At 40.9% G+C, this 22,006-nt stretch overlaps 1 protein-coding gene across 11 annotated transcripts in view; it reads left to right on the top strand.

Moving 5' to 3' along the window:
- Window positions 1-22,006, top strand: part of TACC2 (transforming acidic coiled-coil containing protein 2) — a 120,484-nt gene that overhangs the window by 90,783 nt on the left and 7,695 nt on the right. For 3 of the 11 annotated variants that reach the window (XM_064663619.1, XM_064663615.1, XM_064663612.1), the window contains 10 exons: window positions 408-468; window positions 1,507-1,714; window positions 5,542-5,603; window positions 6,448-6,563; window positions 7,343-7,514; window positions 8,796-8,936; window positions 9,838-9,918; window positions 16,341-16,484; window positions 17,338-17,414; window positions 21,202-21,245. In XM_064663619.1, coding sequence (XP_064519689.1) covers window positions 408-468; window positions 1,507-1,714; window positions 5,542-5,603; window positions 6,448-6,563; window positions 7,343-7,514; window positions 8,796-8,936; window positions 9,838-9,918; window positions 16,341-16,484; window positions 17,338-17,414; window positions 21,202-21,245 — 1,106 coding nt within the window. The other 8 variants (XM_064663618.1, XM_064663617.1, XM_064663620.1 and 5 more) reach the window with 6 other exon arrangements.

The following is a 22,006-nucleotide window of genomic DNA, read 5'->3' as shown; positions in this document are numbered from 1 at the left end:
TTTATCACAGCTTTAATTCTCAGGTAAAGATGTGGGTTAGACCTAATTTTCACTTGGGAGACAGAAGCTAAATAATTTCCTTGAGGCCACTGAGGGTGCCTGTGATGGAGCAAGGATTTGAATTGCAGCTGAGCAGTAACCCTGTTCTGCAAAAGTGTCAGTAGTTAGCATGAAAAATATGGCAATCCTGCTGTTCTCAGCTTTTGGGGAATTGAGGCCTGTTCCAAGTGCATGACAAGAATCTGTACCCATGGCATGTTTCTCTGTGGTGCTGCTGCCTAATGGATGGGACTTTAATGCAGAAGGGCTTACAGAGGTTGCATTGTCTGTGGCTGTCTCTTGCTAAGTATGAAATTACCTGATTCTTGCTGGTATTACCATATTAACTGTGTTAACTTCATTTTCAGTGATACATTTAGGGTGAAAAAATCACCAAAAAGATCCCCACTATCAGATCCTCCTTCTCAGGTAAAGTGCTGCCTTATTTTGGTGCGTGTAATTTGTGTTCTTGATGGGGCGAGACCAGGGAAATTTGATTTATTTAGTTGTAGAATTGTACATTTAATAATAGATTTTTGTAGTAGAATTGTACATTTGATAATAGAAGAGATTTCTGTAGAGAATATATGCATGTTGGGTCCCAAGTATAGTACAGTGGGCTGTAACCACAAAGTATTAACCTTTTGGTCTCTAGAAATCTGTATACAACACAGATCATTTGCTCTGGGAATTCCAGTCAGAGTACTTCAGAAGGTCTTATGTTATGATGGAGCAAGAATATGAATAAATATCTTCAGTCAGTTGTCTGAAAAACTAGGCATCACTATCCACCCTGGAATTTTTAGATTAGAAAGCAAGAAACTAAATGCATCAAATTGGTGGGCTGGAGGGGAAATAGAAATAAACCAAGTGGGCTGATCTGCCAGAAACACGTGCTTGGGATGGTTTGATTCCACGTTGTAAACTGCTGGCAGGTGGTTTCCTTGGAAGAGAAGTTAACAAAAGCTGTTCTGCCTACAAAGGCCTGACTGCTTTGTTGTGGCACAGCTCCTTCCACGCTGCTGTTCCTCTTCCTGTTATCCATCCTACCCTTTCATTTGTGCTGCTTGACAGTGTAGAAGTGAAGAAAGGGGAAAGGGTTCATGACCCAGCAGACCTAGGAAGGTTTGCTCCTATGGGGGAAGCCTGAAAAGTCAGACTTCAGTCAGGGGTGATGTGTGCCACTCAAGTCAAGTGCCTAACAGATTTAAAGAGCTCTGGATTTTCTTTCTTCCCTGTTATCAAAGCAGCTTTGCAATGCAAGTGTTTATCATCAAAGAGTTTAGTTGTACTGGGAAAACTTGCTGCTGGTAGAGTCGGTATTTTTCATGAGGTATTTTATACAGAGCTGCGGCAAAGATTACGGAATTACAGAGATGGCTCTGGTGGTGCAGAGGAATACAGAGATTTAGCTGTTCAATGTGCTAATGAAAGATTAGAGAATTAATTGGCACTGGTTTTCTGCAGGATCCCACTCCACTGCCAACTCCAGAAACTCCTCCTGTCATCTCCACGGTGGTTCACGCGACAGATGAGGAGAAGCTGGCGTCTTCAGTGACGGGTCAGAAGTGGACCTGCATGACTGTGGACCTGAACACGGATAAGCAGGATTACCCCCAACCCTCTGACCTGTCCACCTTTGTCAATGAGACCAAGTTCAGCTCTCCTACAGAGGGTACGTGTCCCAAAGGGCTGTCTGCTCAGAGCCAGTGTGATATTTATTGAGAGAGGGCTTTGTTTGTTGGAGGATGTGCTTTGCTGAATGCAAACTATTATTTAGGAACCCTGATGCTCTCTGGACCATTTTGGGAAATGTGGTAGTTATGGAGAGCTGAATTGAAGAGCCCAATAGACTGACCTTCAGTTTTCAAGAAAGAGGAAAGGAGCTGCTTAAAGGAAAACAAAAGGAACCTTCAGAGAAAGGCTTTTGCTTCCTCTGTGTGATTAATTGTAGATGTGCTCTGTTCTTCTGTGAGTGTGACCTGTTCTCTCGGTGCCTGCACAGGAGATTGGGGTCTGACACTGCTCTCAGGGAGTGCTCTTGGATCCAGAGTCACTGAGCTACTGATTCTGCCCGAGCCTGTTCCTCTAACCTGAATGGCAGAAGGTCCCAGGTTAAAATTCTGCTCAAATTTTGTATATTGCATTAAGACCCTTAACGTGCCACCTCTCCTCCAGCTTCCTGGGATCCAGGTATATTTATGCATTAAAATGTCCAGGATAACCCCTGTGCAAGATAGTTTTCTTTCATATGCCAGATAAAATTCCCTACTGGATCAGCCTATTAATGTTTTTCCTATTATACTTTCCTATAAGCAGTTGTGACCTAAAGCTGGAAGTTTCTGTTTAGAGAACTGTCATTCCAAGTCTGTGAAATGTGGAAGAGACAGAATTAAGAAAGTTTGTGTGTGGCCTTCCTTGGAGTTACCAGAGGGAATACTGCTTTGCAACAGCTGCTCCAAAGGCAGATTTTCAGCTTTGTGGGTGGGAAGAATGTTTGAGTTGAACTTGGCCTAAACTTTTTCTTCTCGATCAGAATTAATTTTTTCCCCCAACCTTTCAGTCTGTGTCCCAGTCTACCATTAAAGCTACTTTATGCCATTTTAAACGGGGTCTGAGTTTTTGCCTAATTAAGAATTGCTATGCTTTTAGGTCAAAGTGTTTGACATCAAAAGGCACAAATAACCACAGTGCTTTTAATGGTTCATATGCATGTGCTTCTATGTTTGTGTGCCCTGGGCTTTTTGGAAATCTGTTGGGTCTCCTGGACAGATAAGTATTTCAGTCTGGGTAAATCCATTTGACTTGGTTGTCAAATTTTAGGCATCATCTTCAGTTTATTTGTATTTAAAAAAATAAAGAAACACTTTTTAGAAATAAGCCTTTTAAATCTGGGGAAATGGAAACTATATGGCAGGAAATGGAACAAAAGAATAGCGAGAGATACTCAAAGGCAATCATTTTAGCTTTCAAAGAGGGTAGAAGAAAGTGAGCAAATCTCCTAATTAAATGCTAATTGTCTTGTCTCATGTGTGCTGCATGGTATAGTCGGGGTTTCAGATTACACACTCATTATAATCAACAATGCTTCTGCTTTTCAGATCTTTGAAAAATAATAATTTTTTTCCCCTTGACAGTCTTGCTAATGCAGGGTTGAGCAATTTTTGAGGAATTTGAGGGCTGTTTCTCGCTGGGAATATTTTTACCCCTCCCAGACCACCAGCATGAGTGTTACCCTGTAACCTAACACGGCTTTTGTGCAGATACAGCCCAACTCCCGAGTCAGCCAGTGCATCCAGCTCTCATCTCTTTCATGAGCTGCTCATAACTGCTGCCATTTTCCTGTTGCACAGACCAGAAATGAGCCATAATTATTGGCAGAAAATTCTGATATAATCTTGCAGCTATTTGTAGGAGGAGTTGGAGGACACCACTTAGTAAGTCCGTTCGTATGTATTTATAGAAGATAATTATCTTGCTTTGTGGGATATCCTGGGCATTTGTAATTTTGAATGTACAGAGATAACCAGAGCCTAAGATTTTGGAGGGGAGATGATGCCTTAGAGGAGATATTTAGGAAAGGAGAGAGAGTAATTATGCCCCGGAAACTTCTCAGAGCAACGAGGTGGAACAAACTGCGTTTAGCGAGCCGTGTTACTCCTTTTGTTTCTAGTTGATCTACTTCCATCTGTGTCCTGCTTTTTTTTTTTTTTTTTTTTAAGCAGTGAAGGTAAATAAGTGTTGTCCCAGCAGTCAGTTTGGATCGGGATTGCACAGCTGATGCCAGTGCTGGAGGCAGGTGGAGGATCCCTGCCGGCTGTGCCAGCAGAGGACAGTGCCGGAGCGTGTCCCGCCCGTGAGCCCGCTTGGATGCTCGCTCAGGGATTGCTCTCTGGGGGTGTAAATGCTCCATAAACGTTCCTGCTGCACCTCACCGGGATAAATGACCTACAGAAGGGCAGTTTTCTGAGCACTGGCTGCTGTTACCTGGGATTTCAGGCTTGCTGCAGTTCTGTGTCTGGGTGGTGGTTTGAGTCCCGTCTGTTCAGTTTTGGTTTTGCTTTCCCTGGGAAGAAAAAGGAGTGAGAAAAGATGCTTCTGGTATCTGGTACCAGGAGGTTGTCTATCTTGCCTGCTCCCTGCTACCACTAAAAACATAAGGTGCTAGAAAGTTAAACATGAGGAGCCTGTTATTACAGCTCTCTCTTCACTTGCAAGTTTTGCTATTAATATCCTCCACAAGTCAGGTACTGAGAGTTCGTGGCTGTTCCTCTTCAGTGGTTGTTTGACAAAAATACACAATTTGTGGAATTACAGTCCCTGTACTCTACGGTGCTTTTTATTATAAAATCAAATTTGAGTATTTTAAACTCACATTGCACCCTTTGAAAGTTTTTTTTTTTAAGAAAACCGGCAAGAGATTATCTTTAGGGTTGGTTTGTTTTTAAGTATCAAACATTTTAATGGTGGTTATCATCTCCCTAATGCAAGCCCTACTTTTCAAAAGCTGCCCAAATCTAGAAGGATTTTTAACACGTGATTTTATCATACTGTAAATGCTAGTGTGGCATTCCTTAGAATTTATTTATAATGGAAATTAAATGATGCGAGTGGTTTATTGAATTAACTCATGGAAACAGAATTCATACAGCATTAGGACAAATTAATTATGTCTTTAATTTTTAAATTAAGTTGTCATTGAACAAAGTCTTTGTTTGGGTGCAGGAAGGTATGTCCTGTTTTCTCTTTTCCTGTGTTAGATATGTCAGCTTCTGTTTCAGCTGCTGGGTGACCATGTATTGGAAAGAAATGCTGCTTATTCCCTCCAAGATAATTGCAGATTAGAAGTAGAGAAGCATTTAAGATTTGCATTTTTATTAGATTCTAGATTTAAAGTTCTTTGTAAATCTTCCTACCTTAGGCTTTTTCTCTGAAACTAAAGTGTGAAAACAGGCCAGTAAGATGGGCTGGTGTCTCACCCCTGGCCAGTGAGCATTCAGGTTATTTTAGGTATGTTTTTCTTAAGTGATACCACAATAGTTATTCTTAATTAAGAATTGTATGATAAACATTAGGAAATAAGAATTAATTCACTTCTCAACAGCTGTTGAAACATTTTTTTTTTAAAGGAAACTGGTATCAGCAGTACCAATTATTGAAACACGTGTTTTCTGTCATGAGACAACATGATAGAGGAAAGTTGTCTGTGCCCTGAAATTACACTGAAACTTTCTTAATATTCTGGCCCCTGGAGCAAACTGATAAAGCTGAAATTTTTTTTTCAGGCAAGTTAATTCTCCTGAAAAGTGTCATAGGTTCATTGTTAAAAATCAGTGAATGTCAGTGCACCTTCCACTTTCTTTCTGTATATTCTGCTTTTAATACGTTATAGGAAAGGATTGAGGAGAGTGGGAGTGGCCCTTGTAAATGAGATCTCATTTATTTCTTCAACAACCTTGTCATGGCATGTGTTTAACACCTCTTTTTTTGTTTCTGTTGCAGAATTGGAATATGGCAACTCATATGAAATAGAATATATGGAGAAAATAGGCTCCTCTGTGCCTGTAAGTTCTCACTTCCATTTTGATTCATTTGCATTCCCTTGTCATAATGTACTATCCTGATAATGCCATCAGCCCCACTACCCCTTAAATTAATTATAATGTGCCTGCAGGAGATTTGCAAAAACCAGTTCCTTTAAATTGGCATAACTGGAGTAAATTGCATGTGCTTTGTTGTCCTGCATCCTGTAAAACTTGTTCCATTTTATTATTTAATTCTTAGGCTGGCATCATAGTAGTTCTTTCTGCAGATTAAAAGCACATCAGTATTTCCAGCAGTGCAGAGCTGCCTACACCAGCTATTGAACTATTTTAAGCAACTGAGAGTAAAACTTTAAAGAAGCTGGAGGGAATCAGGAGAGAATACAGAATTAATGTGAAGTATGGAATGCAGTGCTGTACATTATCAGTTGTTTTGCCTTGCTTCTTTTTAATCCATGGATTCGATAGCTGGACTAGATCCCACGAGGGCATATCCAGTGGGGTAGTTAGAAAAATCAGGCATGTATGTCAGGTGCTTAAACCAACGAGAATTTTCAATGAATATTTTAGTAACACTCTCAGCCAGGGGATACCTCCTGCCTGACAGGACTAGAAATCTGATTAACCCCAAAGTGGGAGAAGAGGAGCCACTACAAAGAGTGAGCTGTTCAGCTCGCTCTTTGTAACAGCCCTTTGTTCTTTAATGGTTTCTTCCTGAAAGGGATCATCTCAGCATCAGCATTACAGTCCTATATTATTAGTTTTCTGTCAAGTCATTTGGTCATTTAAGGTTTCAGTGACCCGAATTAGCTCTAATGGGGAACGGTTGGATTGCTTAATGAGTTTCTCTTTTCCTGTTTGCCAGCAGGATGATAGCACCCCGAAGAAACAATCTTTGTACCTAATGTTTGATGCACAGCAGGAGAGCCCAGTCAAATCACCTCCCATCAGATTGTCTGATTCCACAACTCCGTGCTCAGGGTATGTCACTGGGAGCTGGGTTACCAGCAGAGCACGTACACAGGCCAGTCTTCCTCCCTCTGCCTCTGTGTTGCCAAGTTGTTTGTTTAAAAATAGATTCCCATCTGTGTACACATATGATAGAGAATAGAGGGCAAAGATAACAGAAGTTTTGCAATGGGCAGGAATAAGGACATGAATAAGGACATACATTTCTCCTTCGTATCTTACCAAATAGAGTCGCAGTGGCAACTGTTTCACTGGACAGTGGCTTCCTACTTACAGTTTTTTTCCTCAGATAGTGAGTTCATTTTCATGTTAATCTAGAAATCTCCTAATTGCAATTTTTCACTTGGCTTTTCCTGGATACATTTTTCTGAACAAGGACTCCTGTTCATAAGAAGAGGATGTGGGAGTTGTGTTTACTTCCAATAATTTTGCTCGTTGAGGACATCTTGTTCTTTTTGGTAAAGGTTGTTTGTTGGGAGAGATGAGAAAGGGGTAAAAAGGCAAGTGAGAAATATTTAAGGAATGTGGGTAACATTTCTGATGGAACTGGTTTTATTTAATATTTTATTTAGGTGCGTTGCTCTGAAAGGATATTGCAGGGTGTTATGAGGTATAATGGTTTGTAAAATTGAGTTGAAACAATATATGTGTGTATGTATATATATATATATGTATATACACACACACATACACATGGAAGTGAGGAAGAGGACTTGGTTAGCTTTTACCAGAAGCAGAATTGTAAAGGCCTTGTGCTCCACCCTGAAAACAAGTGCACAATCTTTTTCCAGGTCAAGTTTTGAAGACCCTGAAGCCCAGCAATCCTCTGGAATGAAAATCCAACATCCAGCTTCCCGAGTCCTTGCTGCCAGCCAAGAGGCTCACCTGCAGTCAGCTGACAAGTCCAAGCAGAAGGACCTAGAACCTATGACTCTGGGGACAACTCCAGAGGCTATTGAAATAGTAAGTAGTTTATGATAAGAGTTTGGGAATCATTTTCCTGCAGAGATTTCCCGTGTCATGTAAGAGGCAGCACAGGTGGATCTTGATTGTAGAGTGAAACTCAACCTGATACTTAAAGATCTTGGTAGCAGCACGTGGCAGGACCCAAATGAGGGAGGGAGGTTATTGGAACTGATGGAATTCAGGGGAATTTTCTGAATTATCACCATCCCTTAACACGTCCTTGTGGTGACTTATTCCAAGCTGATACTTTGAAGTGCCTTTTCTCTCACACAGGCCTTTTTACACTGTGCTTTAACCTAATATTTGAAACAATATTTTATGTATAAAGTAATGGATTTTATGTAAACATAGAGACATGATTTGTTCTGTTATGTGTACTGTGAAATTTCAAATTTTTTTGGTAAAGAACAGATGTCCTTTCATGTTTTCATTTAAACTGTTAAGGATATTGTTGTTTCCTAATGCTGATAATACAAAATTCACTTTCTTGATCATTAGAACTCATTCCAGCTTCCAGTTAAGTCACTTTTTTTTCAGTGTCTTCTCTGGGTAGTATTTGAATTAGTGGTGAGCCCTTCCTTGCTTGCAACCTGTGCTGCATTACAGACTTAAGAGCACTGGTTCTTAAATTCATGAGGGTTCCCTCAAGGCCTCCACTTTTCCAGGCAAACTTGTTTCACAAATGCCAACAGGACTAGAAATGCTAAACTACATGACAGTACGTTTACTGAGGAGTCAAAAAATACTGCAGGTCACTTAATTAGTGAATTTTAATTTATATTAATGCTGCTTTTGCTACCATCTCACAAAACACGTTTTTAAGAGTTTGAATACTTTTTTCACCGCAGGAAGTCTTGAGAACTCAAGTCCCAGTGGTCTTCTTTGCGTCATTCTAATTCTTCCACCCAGATATTGTGTATTCATCCTGGTAGCATTAAAATTGTGAACACAACTTAGTTTATCCCCAGCAAGCAGGGGTGGTCACTGTGGTCACTGTTTGAAAACAATTGCAGAAGTGTCGAGGGTGGGCTGTCCATGGTTTGAGAGACGTGGCTTTAGAGGTCCTGATGCCACTTGTTTCGTGTTAGTCTTGGAAAATTTACTCGGCTTTTAAATTAGGAATAGTTGTTGTTGATGTTTGTGTGTCACACCTGTGAATTGTGTATTCGGACACGGTCTTCGGTGGGGCATAAAATTATGAGAAATCAAAGATTTTTTTGGCCTGAACTACTTGGGCAGAATCTCTGTTGCTTATTCTATACCCTCCTTACCCTTCAGACATCTCCTGAAGACTCCTTTGTCTCTGCTGATGCTCTTCTCAATAGGATATCTAAGAAAACCTCAATATGTGATCAGCCTGAATATCTAGATCCTGACTTAGCAGAAAAGAACCCCCCAGTATTTGCTCAGAAACTTCAGGTTTGTAGCAGAATTATCAATATCACTTTTCTTTATGTTTGTCTGTACGCAGGTAGAGCAATGCTTTACCTTATCTGAAGGGGGTGGGGGAGGCTTGGAAGGGAAGTGGAAAAGAATTAAAATAGGTATTTGATCTTTTCCAAAGTAACTTTGGCCTTTCAAGAACTTAAGGAACAGAGATATTTTCAATTAACTCATATAATGCATAAACTTACATTTCACCAACAGCTATCCTGTACCTGTATTTTGCAGAAATCTTTATAAGGCAAATTTTTTTAAGCTTGAACACAGGACTTGATATATAGAGAGTTGTCTTCATACCTGGCCTTAGTATGTTTATATGCACAGACTTACTTTTTGAGATTTAGGATCTAATTCTACTGAAGTGAATATCAGGCTTTGTTTTTCTAATAATCTGTAATGCAGAATTTGGCATGGCTTCTTCTAGGAGAAGCAAATTGATCTTTAGACCAGTTCTTGTGTGTCAGGATGTATTTTCTAGACTATTTCAGTGAGATTTTAAAACAGCAAAGATTGAATTGAGACCAGCAGCTGGCATAAATTCACATAAAATGGAAACCAAGGGAGAGGAGTCTGTGAAAAAAACACCTTTAGCTTCAGAAAACATTTATTTTACTGAAAGCATTGTTCATACTGATCACCTAATAAAAATTATTTCTCTATACAGCTACCTCAAAACTAACCAACACCTAGAGTTTTGTACTGGGTACAAAATGAAAGGAATCAATGAAAGGAATTTGGGGTGTGGTCATCACCCAGGAATTGTCAGGAATACACACTAAAATATAACACTCCATCTTTGAATGTGTTAAAAACATTTTTACCTTGTTCTTAATCCGTTTTTTTCCCCGTGGGTTACTCACAACCAAACACCTGACAGGAGGAGTTAGAGTTTGCTGCCATGAGGATAGAAGCCCTGAAGTTAGCCAGGCAGATTGCCCTGTCTTCCCTCCGCTCCAAGGTACCTGGTTTGTGCCTGCCCTGCGTGTGTGAGTGTGCACAGACTGAGGATCCGAGTGCTGCTTCTCCTCTAACGAGGGGGCCGAGGCTCCCTGGGTGCAGTGCTGAGCTGGGCACACCCTGGTGTGGCACCAAAGCATGTGCTGCCCACAGAAACGCTGCCCCACTCACACCCACACTAACCACAGACCTCTGGAGGCGAGGAGGAGCCGCATCCCTTTCGCAGGGTTCTGCAATCCAGGTGGCAGTTCTGTGACCCATTTGTCACTTCTCTGCAGCAAGACTTGTCCTAAAATATTTGATGGCAAAGAATACCAAGCCTGCTTTGACTGTAGGGACATTTTGTCTTTTGCTGGTATTTTCAGCTTGAATTCAGACACCTTTTGACCCTTGGAAGTTTAGAAATGAGAAATTCAGCCGACCTCGCCCTCAGGCATCCGAAGAAAGGGACTGCAGCAGGGTTGGAAGGGCTATATAGAGTTCCCAAGGAAAAAAGGCCCCTCAACACAATGTGTCTTTATACATGAAGATCTAAGTCTTTTTTTTTTTTTTTTTTTTACTGCTACTTCCAGATCATCCTGGCTAGTTCTGCCTCCGAGTGAGGCTTTGCACTGCTCTAGGGGCGCACGTGGAACTCACTGTGTTTGGAAAGGGCTGGGAAGATTCCCTCTGATGTGCTGGGTTTGGTGGTTAGCCAGGTGCACAGCTGGTTTATGATGCCCTTCACGGTACTTTTAACAAAAAAGTCAGTCCAGAAATGTTGGTGGGTTTCTTGAGAAGTGGTATCAGCAGAATGGGGTGCTGAGGGGGTGACAGCATCCTGCTACAGTGAGACATTTTATTCCAACTGTTCTTCTGACATGTCCTTCTCCAGTGACCTTCCTCTTCTTATACTGTCCATTAATAAGTCAGTTGAACGTTTTTTTTTCCCAGATCTAAATTGTCTAGAGTTTATTGCATCATAACTACATTTGGGCTGGTTATAGGATGGAATTTCTTGGTGCTTTAAAGATCAGTGGTTAAGTGGTTAGTTCATAAAAGCAAAGATTTTTTTTTAAGGTTAACTGTTCTTTTGTGAAAAGATAATTATTACATTTGATTTATTTCACTTACCTTAAATATTAAACCCAGCAGCCAGCTGTTTCCGTGGTGCACATACAATTACTGAGGTAAATGCATTGCTCCCAGGTTGAGGGGTATTTTAAAGCATGTGGCTATAATCTTTTATTTAATGAAGAAAGACATGCTGTTGTCTTCATTGGAAGGACTAACCAAGCTTAAACTTCTAATAAGGAACATAAAGAACAAAGGAGGGGGGCAATAAATCAACATTTTCCTGTGTGAGTAGCAGCCTGTGTGTGATGGTGTCCCCTGGCTCTGCTGCCCTGAGTGGCAGGGGTTGGAAGAGAATGAGGTGGGATCCTCTCTAGATCCTCTCTGCCTCCTTATTCTCTCTCAGCCTTGTCCTCCCAGCACTTTGCTGTGACATGCAGCATCCAGGAAACACTCGAGGTGAAACACATAATAAATTCATGGATGCTCTTCATGGGTTATACAAAAAACTCTCATTAAAAATCTGCATTTTTGCTACCAGCCAACAATTCAGAAACTCACAAATTACGCTCTTTTAGACTGAAGAGAATGGATTTGTGTGTTTGTGAATACTTGTGTGTTACTCAGGGAAGATTCTGAGCTGCAGAAATGTGGTAGGATGTATTTGATCATATGGTCTTGCATTTTAAAGATACTTTTTAACATCATCACAGCATTGTCTTTTATCCAGAACAAGTTTATGAACCCCTCAGGACTTAGACATATGGAATGGATTTCATGTGATTTGTTTAGAAAAGGCCATTAATCTGTGTAATAAAGATAGCAAAAATGATAAGCAGAGACAAGCAGAGAAAAATAGGCAAACCTCTCCCCTCTGACAGAGAATCAGCAGCAGTTTGGTGTTCACAAAGCCCCACGTTGGTCCAGTGGCAGGAATGTTTGTACACAAACACCCTGGGTGTCACGTTAGTCTGGGAAAGACTTTTGTCCTTGTATAACTTTGCTATTCCAGTAGGAGGTTGGGAGTTTTAAATTAGCCTACCACGGCATCCCTTGTGACCTGCAGTGACTGATGGCCTGCATTAAGTAGAACAGAATCCATCAGATGACTGCAGTGACTTAAATTTGGATGCTAACTGGCAGAATTCCCTTCTGGATGTCTGGCCTCCATTCCTTTCTTGGTGTTGTATAATTACATTTAACATTTGCTAAACCTTACAGGGTGGGTAACAAGAATAGGTTGGTAAATAAAGACAGAAGTACTTATTATGGCTAATTAGGTCACCCAAAAAAAAGATTAAATATCACCACTTTGTGCTAGCACAGGAATGAGAATGTGCAGCTTGTTGTTCTCAGGCAGAGGGAAGTTATTTGGCTGCTCCCAAATTTCTTGTCATGGACTTCAACACTAGGACTAGTGACCTGCTTTTGCATTGCTAAATACTTCTGTCTTCCAGCACTGAGGTAAATTAACACTTTCCTATTGAACAGTCTCCATTTGGGTGTCCTGTGGCCATTTTCTTACGGGTGCAGCTTGAATAGGGTTTGTATCCACCACCCCAGGGATGCTGAGGTGATGGGAGTTGGGTGTTGAAACAGGATCCCAAGAAAGGAAAGGCACCAGCACAAGTGGGATTAATGCACCACGGCTTTGGGGGGTTCTTGTGGGAGTGCAGGAGGAACATTTGCTTCAAACAGGAGCACCACGGTTTCTAGTAAAACTTTACAAGCTGAAAACTCATGCTGGGATTTTCCTTGCCTTTCCATATATTTGCAAGCACAAGTAGGTGTTGCTTTGCCTCCACTGACCTGCCTGCAGACACATCAATAAGTTAAAGGGTCGATCATTCGATACACACCCGACCTGTATTTCAGGGCTTGGAGAGGGCAAGCTCATTTTCAGCAGGGCTGAATACATATTTGCCTTGTATGATAAAAGCCAGTGTTCATTTTCATTCCATTTCTCCATTTTCTTTCACTTTGACCTCCTAGAAGTGTGTGAGACAAGTGCAGCTGGTTAATGGGTGTGCATTTATTCCCTTTCTGGTCAGATATCTGGTTTCTGTGAAAGGTGCTGGGAAGAGGAGAAGAATCGTGTTGGGCTCTCAAATATTTACACTAAGATTGCAGTGACCTACATTTAGTAGTAATTCCCCTGAAGACTCTAATCTTTCTGTGCAAGGTTTAGTGACTTACAAATCCCCACGCTGATTATTACCCCAATTAACTGCTTACCTTCTCAGCAATTAGCTGTTGAACTTAAAGCATTATTATTGGGTTATTTTTGGGAATACCATCATCCTGTTGGTCGGGTTATAGTATTTTCTCAGGATAGGAATGTTTCAAGGCAGCAAATAACAGTTGCTGAGTTACACACATCAGTTAGGAGCTGTGTAAAAATGGCTTTTGAAGTCAAACCATGAGGACTTTGACTGGTTACTCCTGACAGAGAGCCCAGTTGTGACTCATGTGAAGTGTTTCCAGAGTTAGGGCAATACTGATTGGACCACTACCACAAAGCATTTCTGCTCAGTGGTTAAATTCCAAGAGTTTTTATAGTCATTTTTGAAAGTTTTTATAGTCATTTGTTTGTCATTATTGATATTGTTTTGTACAATTTACTCAAATGCAACTAGAGAAAACATAATTACATTAGTGAGGTGTTGAGCACTATATAAAAATAATTAAATATTAAATAAATACTAAATGCTTTCATTTATTTTTTCTCTAAAATTGTCATCATCCTGGCAGTTACTTTGACACATTTTTACAGGAGCTTGAGGAAATTTGTGTTTCTTTTGCCACAATTGTGTTTCTTTTGCCACAATTGATATTTTCCAGCAATCTCTTTATGAGATCCAGCAAATTAAGCTGCAGGAGGCTTTTGAAATGTGATACATGCAGTTCAGCAGATCGATCTGAAGGAGGGCCTTTGTTTGGGGGACAGCTTTGATGAGCTAATGACTCTTTTTTATCTCTCAGTTATTCTTGCCTTGTGTTTGAGGGGGGACTGAAGTACATTTTTTTTGAACATGGGATACTGAGTTGAGGCAGCAGTGGTCTTATTTGCTGAATGTTTTACCTTTACTCAGATTTGTGGACAGCACCAGGCAGTTTTGTATTTATGCATTTACAGAGATGTCTGAGCTTGTGTCCCAGGTGTATTTTTCCCTACATAGTTGTTGTACATTGGGAAATACTTTCAAGGGCACAGGCTATGCAATTTTAATAGATCTTGGGGTGCTTTTTCCTCTGGTAGGAAAACCCGCTGGATTTGAGGTTGCACCTCCTAATTATGCTGGAATTGATGATTATTTTGGGTGTTCATTTAAAATGCAGCAAAAAAGAGAAGGGATGGCCTCCTCCATAAATCCTACAAGTAAGAGCCAATTGGCTCTTGTTTAAAAATATAAAGCAAATTAGAATCATAGAATTCTAATATAATATAATTCTAAATTAGTGAGAGTCTCATATAAAGGAAGATTCAGTGTGGTGTTCTATAAGTACTCTTGAGCTTATTCTTGCTCTAATTAAATTTTCTTGCCTAGTCTTTTAACGTTACTAGTGTGGTTTCTTCATGTTGTCTACAGATGTGACATCCAGAACATCTGGTCCTGTGTTTATCTTGAGTGAAGATTGTATATAATTTCTGGTGTAGCTTCTTCAGTCAGGTGTGATATGAGAACTCAGAAGGGATTGCAACAAAATTAATAGTGGGTTTGGAACCTTTCTGTGATTCTAAGCTGGGCAAGAAGAACTGTGAGGAAGCGAATGTTTAGTGGAATAGCATCTGGCAAAATTTCCTCTAGCTGTGTTGGAACAAGAACATGTGATGTTGAAATTAATGAGGACTGAACCTTGATCCAGACATTATGTACTCACTTTCACATTCCTGTGCTTCAGGCAGTAGAGTGTGACTCTGCTATTTTACTTAAGAAACAAACAAAACAACTAAAACCAAACAAAAAAAACCCAAAACAAAAAAAAACAAACCAAAAGAAACAAACAAAACACAAACCAAACAAAACACAAAACCAAACCAAACAAACAAAAACCCCCCAAAACCCCAAACCAACAACAACAACAAAAAAAACCCAAACAAAACCCCCCTCTTTTACGATAAAATAAAAGAAAATAATTTTTCCTCTCTTTTATGTAAAAAATAATTTTAAAAACTCTTGATTACTACTCTTAGTTGCTGCACATAAGCCTAAAGACTAAGGTACTGCAGTAGTGAACTTGAAGGAACAGAATATGTTGTTTTATGCACAAAGGTAACAAGTACACTGTAACAAGTAAACTGGAAAAACACATTATCCCCTTTTCACTGGTAAGGAAGTGCTGCACCAGAAAAGCTGGATGTGAATATCCATTTCCATCAGTGGATGGAAAAGGGCATTGATCAACCTAACTTTCCTCCCCACCCATGGTCCAGTTGGGCCATAGTCCAGCCCTCTCTGTGGCTACATGTGGACTTGGGGCTGGGCTTGGCAGTGCCCAGAGAAGCTGTGGCTGCCCCATCCCTGGAAGTGTCCAAGGCCAGGTTGGAGGGGACTTGGAGCTACCTGGGCTAGTGGAAGGTGTCCCTGCCCATGGCAGGGAGTGGAATGAGATGAGCTTTAAGGTCTCTTCCAACCCCAAACCATTCTGGGATTCTGTGAACTATCTTTTATAACCTCCTTGGATTTAATGTGCTGTCTTGAGTTGTTTGTTCTTTGCTCTCCTCATTTCACATGCTACTCTCCTCCCCTGTTAACCTGGGCTGCTGACATGAGCAAAATTGACAGCTGCAAAAAAAGCCTCATATAACGTACTAATTGCATGCTAAACACTAGTGGGGCAACAACATCACTTGTGTATTCACACTTTTTATGTGATATTGTTTATGATAGATGCACTGTATTGGCAGGTCAGACCCAGGAAAGTGAGCTGTCCTCTTGCTTCTGGTTTCTTGATTTATTTTTATGGAAGGAGAATTCTCCTTAACAAGCTCTCTGCCTCCAATTCTAATTTCCTCTGCTGATGTGCATTTCTTGTGGACGTTTTGATGAAATCCTGCACCAGAGAGTCGTAAATTTTCTAATATAATACCTTAAAATATTGATGACAAAGTACTGTTTTTATTTTCTCTCTGTAAGGGTAATACGACTCTCTTGGCACTTCCTATGGATCTTAAAATGTATATTTTAGGATTTCTGAACTCGAGGTTCCTTGTCTGTGTTATTGCTGTCACAATTTAGAGGTGCACAGAACTCTAGCCCCCAGCTCAGGACCCTGGTGCCTCGCACTACACCCAGAAAACATGTGAGCTAAACACTTATTTAATGGTTCATTTCTTTGTATTTAAAAAAAAAAAACCCAAACACACAGAGAGAACCTGCTATCCCAGCAGATGTTTCCATCTCTAAAAGTGCACTCTACTCCCGGATCGGCGCCTCGGATGCGGAAAGCACCACGGCTCTTCTCTACCCCCAGCAGGACTTAGACTCAGCACTACGACTCGCCAGAGCAGAGGTAATTTTCTCCAGGATTTGTAGAAGGAAATACCTGCCCCTCGTGGTTCCCTCCTGTCCCTTTTTCTCCTGAATGATTTGTTTTATGAGCGCTTGTTCTGCTCCTGAAACCATCCTCAGCCGTGCTAAAGCAAAGGCTGCCACGCTGCAAGTTTTACTTGTCTCACATAAGTGAAGAGCAGATGTTATAGGAAAATAAACCTTTATTTCTTTTAACCTCAGGTGTACTCTCTGCCTCTTGGCACTGCTGTATAATTATAGAAAAATAGTAAGATGCTAGAAGTAGGAATAAAATTATGTGTTTTATTATCAGTCTGGCTAATGATAACAATTAGACGTGGGTGCAGTCCAGTATTAGAGTATTCCAAACTTGATGGTGAATTGTGTGAATGAAAAGTACACAAAGGAACACAGTCCTTGGGGTATAAAATGTCATGGACAGCCCTAAAGATGCACAAAGAAGACAAACTGAGGGACCAAACCCATGTACAGAGGCATTTCAGGTTCGGCACCAGGTTAAATCAGACACAGTGTGGGGTCATACAGTATTCCTTGGAAAGTGTCCTTGTTATAGTGAGGAATAAAAAAATGAAACAAGAACATTACAACTGCTTTTCTAAGTTAATGTCTCAAAGCTGGAGTATGATTTCACATCCAAACATTTTAATTGCACCTTGTAGTCTGAAAAACACCACTAGGGGTTGCTTATATTTGAACCCATTATCCACTTGAAGACTCTACCCCTGTTAACTAGGATTTGATATTAAACAAATATTGGACAGTTTGATTTCCTCTTTAATGAATCACGTGGTTTTAATGATGTGGGGTTTTTTCCTTTGTTTTCTCTGTTTCAGATTGTGGCCAAGGAAAGAGAAGTATCTGAGTGGAAAGAGAAATATGAAGAAAGCAGAAGGGAAGTGATGGAAATGAGGTGGGTTATTAACTTTTCCCCGGCTAATAAAATGAGACAGAAAATCTCATTTCAGCCTGTGGTTAGAACACAGAATACCATGGTCCTACTGCTGTTTTGGGTATATGAATTTGTTTCGTTATTTTTACCTGCAGGCTTTGAATTGATCCTAAACTGATACTTTGTCTTTACTCTGTATGGTGGGCAACCCTGTCCAGGGTAATAATTGAAAACTGACAGAAGGACCCTGAGCTTTTCAGTTTGTTGTGGTTGTATCTGTTCTATTCTGCTTCTCCTTGCAAACCTGCCTCTGTTACATTAAATATCTGTATCCTGGAACATGTTTTGACCTTTCTTCCCAACCTGGGTCCTACCACTTGCAAAGATGACACCAAAATCCCTGTAGTGGATCAGGTGAGCGGTGCTGCTCCAAGAATCACTGATGTAGCTCATTTAGCCAGTTGAAAGGTTCAGCCTTTCTTTTTTTTACAGTTGGTAAGACCATAAGAAGGACCAATGAGCTTGGCCTGCTCATTGATCTGAATCTGAGAAAGTCATCAGTTGCAAAAGAGAATGTATGAAAATAATACTTCATGGAGTCTTTAAAGCCTATTCTTTTCTACCTTCAAAAACCAGAAAAAAATATTCCCCCTCATAACTCATAAATAAAAGGGAACTGTCAGATTATTTTAGCATCCTTCTTTTAAGTAATAATTTATACAGTCTCTTCCAAGACTGAATTTTCTTCAAAATCCCTTCTGTTCTAGCACCAGCTTCTTCCCCAAAATGAAACCTCTCGGTGATTTAAAAGTTAAGCCAACATGCTGTGTCTAGTGCTGACCTACATAAGCACTTGCTGCTTGTATCCAGGAAAACTGTACTTAGGGAGTGAGAGAAGAAGGGAACTGCAGTGCAGAGCTCAGCAAACGTTAGCACGAGTGCCAGGAGTCACACATGGCAGATTGGAATTGTGGCAGCACGGGGCTCTGAGCCAAAGCATCTTAAGAGAAGCATCTGCAAAAGGCAAGGGCAGCCCCTTTATTTCTTTTTTACCATCTCCCAGTGCCCAGCTGAGTTCTCTCGCCTCTCTTGCTCTCTGTTGGGAAAGGAGACAAAACCCTGGCATAGCCCTCAAATGCTTAAGGAGGAGGAGAAAGGAGCGGCTGCAAGCAGTCAGACCAAGGGAGCAAAGCAAGGAATGAACAAAATTGGGAATTGTAAAGAATGTCTCAGCATGCAGCACACACTCAAGTGTGTGTTTGGTCTGCTCTCTGGAAGCTGCTGGGCTGCACGTGTCTGCTGGGCACTGCCAGAGCCTGCTTATTCATGGAAGGAGAGGAAGCAGGGGGGTGACACAGAGCAGCTGGCATTCCATAGGTCTTGTCCCCTCATCTTCCTTACAGTAATTTGCTTGTGTGTCTGCACCCTGGATAAAATCTGATTTGAAAAAAAAAAAGCCATTGTCTAAGCCAAAATTCTCACAGGCACATGCCTGGAACACATGGATGGAAAAAAAAATAATCTGACTGATATTGTCACAAAGTGATGAATACACATATGTGTACAGAGAAAGATTGCTCTTGGAGGATTAAATGTTGAAACAGCCCATGTGTGGTGAATTAGAGATGCAGCAATGACATGTGACATAATGATAAGGAAGGAGTGAAGGGATTATCTTGAGTTGCAAGCACAAAACCATCACTTTTCACAGAAGGAGAAGCAATGCTCTTCTACCCAAGTACAGGATACTCTAGCTGGAATATCCTGAATTCCTCTAAGTTTCCAGGAAAACATCAGTCTGGAGAAAATTCCACTCCAGAGAACAGAAGCCAAAATGGGTTTAAATATGCAAGAAGTATCAAAGAGCTAAACTAGGGTGGGCTGTACTGTAATCCAAGAGCACAATCAGAGGCAGGCAAGAAATATTTATGGTGCCTCAGTAAGGGAAGTCAAGCAGATGACCCCTGAGGTCCTGGATTTTGGTGGGTTTATGACTTATGAAATTTCAGGAAGTCAATAAATGACTGACTGATTGAATGTCTAAAAGAGCAAAAGTTAGGCCTGTGCAGCATGTCAAGCTGGGGTTAGATGTACTCTCCCAGAGAGTAATGATGTGGCAGCATCCTTTCATTCTCCAGCCACAATGACCATTTTTTAGGCTGTTTGACTGAAGGAGACCTTTGACGTGAATCTGGAACAAATTCTTCACTTGACTACCTTGCATATTATTAAAATCAGTGTGCCATTGCAGCATCCACTTCTGTTGAACAGCTGCCACTTGATTCATGAGGCTGGATAGTGCAGGGAACTGCAGTGTTGCCTGCTTGCACTAGTCTAAGCTGGTAAGAGCAAGAAATAGGTAATGTGATTTAATTTGACTGCCAACCTCTGTGGTGCTGCTCAGGCTGGGAAGTGCTCGTTACCCTGAGTCCCTGGCTTCATTTTCTAGGATGATAAAACTTCCTAAAGGTGTCTGGTGTTACAAGGATATGACAAGGCTTTAAAATCCTTATTGCTTACAGCAAGCTTTTGAGGTAGTCTTCTCTGGACATGAAACCAAACTCTTCCTTTTAGGGGGAAATTCTTGCTGCTGTCTTTGCTCTCAAAAGTGTCATTTATGGTTCAAAGGAGAAATCCCAGTGCGCAGGGGTAGAGCCCCTGCTCTGCTGAGTGCTCTGCAGGACCAGGGCAAGGGAGATGCTGCTGCCCTTTGGGGCAGGTGGCCTTCCCAGGGGTTCTGAGCTCTGCCTGTGATTCAGATTTGGGGCAGGAGGTACTGGGGTTACTGCTTTGACTTTTTGGGAGCTCTGCAAGTTTCTCCTTTTCCTTACTGACTTCTGTCTCAGGATTTTCCCACATCCTTTCTGTAACCTCACCAACTGCAGCAGACCTCTAAAACAGAGCAAGTGAAAGCGAGCTAAGACTTCAAAAGAGATTTATTCAAACACCAGTTTCGAATATCCACTTCAGATGAAGTGTGTGGTAATTTTTGTTTTCTGTAGACAGTCCTACGTGGCTCATGAATCAAAGCACAGATCAAGCTAGTCTCATTTCATTAGCTTTATTTGGCTCTGGGAAGGGATGGATCATCTTTCTAAATCACATTTAATCTGCTTATTTTGGCTAACCTCTTTTCGAGAAGGAAATTCAAAGCCTACTGTGAATATATGAAGTTAAAATGGTCTTAAAAGTAACATTTTGCCACCTCTGCTTCAAAAACAGATTTGGGAAATGGGACGTGATTGATTTTATGCTACATGTTTGAATATTTTGGTCTTATTCTTTTAAGTGCAAATGGATCATTTAGTCATGAGAAGATTCATTTAGAAGATGGGATATATTTTGAGTGAGGGCCAACTCTACCCCTGTTAAGTTTACTTGCTACCCATTAAAAGTTTACTTAATGCTCATATTAAAATAAACACAAATATGGAGAAGAGGGGAGAAAGTAATGGAAAAATCAGGCCCTTTGTAATTCTAGAATTAGGCCAGTGTGACCACGTTTATGTTTAAGTTATGATTGGTGATGTACTTTGGACATGACTCAAAAAACAGAATTTGTTTCAAAGCAATCCCTTTTTCCTTCCCCCACCTTTATTGATTTCCATGGAGAATTAAAAATCAGGTGCAGTGTTAAAACTGTCAGTCTTATTTGTTACTCAGGCAATAAAGAACATATAAAAGCATGATAGGGTTCTGTATCTCTTAAAACACCACAGTTCAGCTACTGATAATGTTGTTTTCTAAGTAAACACGACAATTATGTTGTTTGCCAAAAGCTTTTCTTTTGTTTTTTCCCCTCTTACAGGAAAATAGTCTCGGAATATGAGAAGACGATTGCTCAGATGATAGGTAGGTGTTTCTGCTCTGAAAGGTACTCTCTGGTTGAAGTCTGTGGACTTCATTTTGATGCTGGCTACATCTGCTGATGCTGCTGGGAATGTGAATGCATCTGAGGACAGCAGTGTAAGGAAAATCAGGGCTTCAGTTGACAGCCAGCAGGTCCTGGGGCAGTTCAGGTAACACAGGATCAGGGCTTTCCTTTCTGCGTCAGAGCAAACTGTCCCACAGGCAACATGTTCAAATGCTTTGCCCCAAATTCAGGGGGATCTCTCCAGGAGAGACTTCCAATGACCTAAAAACCCCTTAGGCATCCGCTCCCAGCTGTTTAGTGGCAGATAACCAAATTTAGCTCTTTACAACAACAGGGATTATCTGTGCTAAGTGCATCGATCAGACCAAAACCAAGATTAACTCCAATCCCAGCTGGGAGTTTATGAGTGGCCAATCCACCTCCCCAGTTACTTACTGACAGAGGAGTCTCCTTTAAGGTCTAGATTATGACATGTTTTGCCTCTCAGTAATTAAAAACCACCTTTGCTAACAGCATGCCCCACAAATGCTACGTGCAGTAGCATTTCAAAACCAAGGGTTGCAAGGCTCGTGCACTTCCTCAGCGTGGGAGGTCTGGCCCCTGGGATGTGATTTTAAAGCCTCCTCATAAGATTCCTAAAGCTCTTTTTATTAGTCTGGCTACAGAAAGCACCAGTGGCTTGTGCTGCCCTGTGCTGCTTCAGCTCGAGCTGTTACCCAGAAAGGGGAATGGCTCTGTG

The sequence above is a fragment of the Pseudopipra pipra genome, chromosome 8, assembly GCF_036250125.1.
Source record: "Pseudopipra pipra isolate bDixPip1 chromosome 8, bDixPip1.hap1, whole genome shotgun sequence".
Classification (NCBI taxonomy): Eukaryota; Metazoa; Chordata; class Aves; order Passeriformes; family Pipridae; genus Pseudopipra; species Pseudopipra pipra.
The sequence above is the reverse complement of the archived record's forward strand: the minus strand, read 5'-3'. Positions and strand labels throughout refer to the sequence as shown.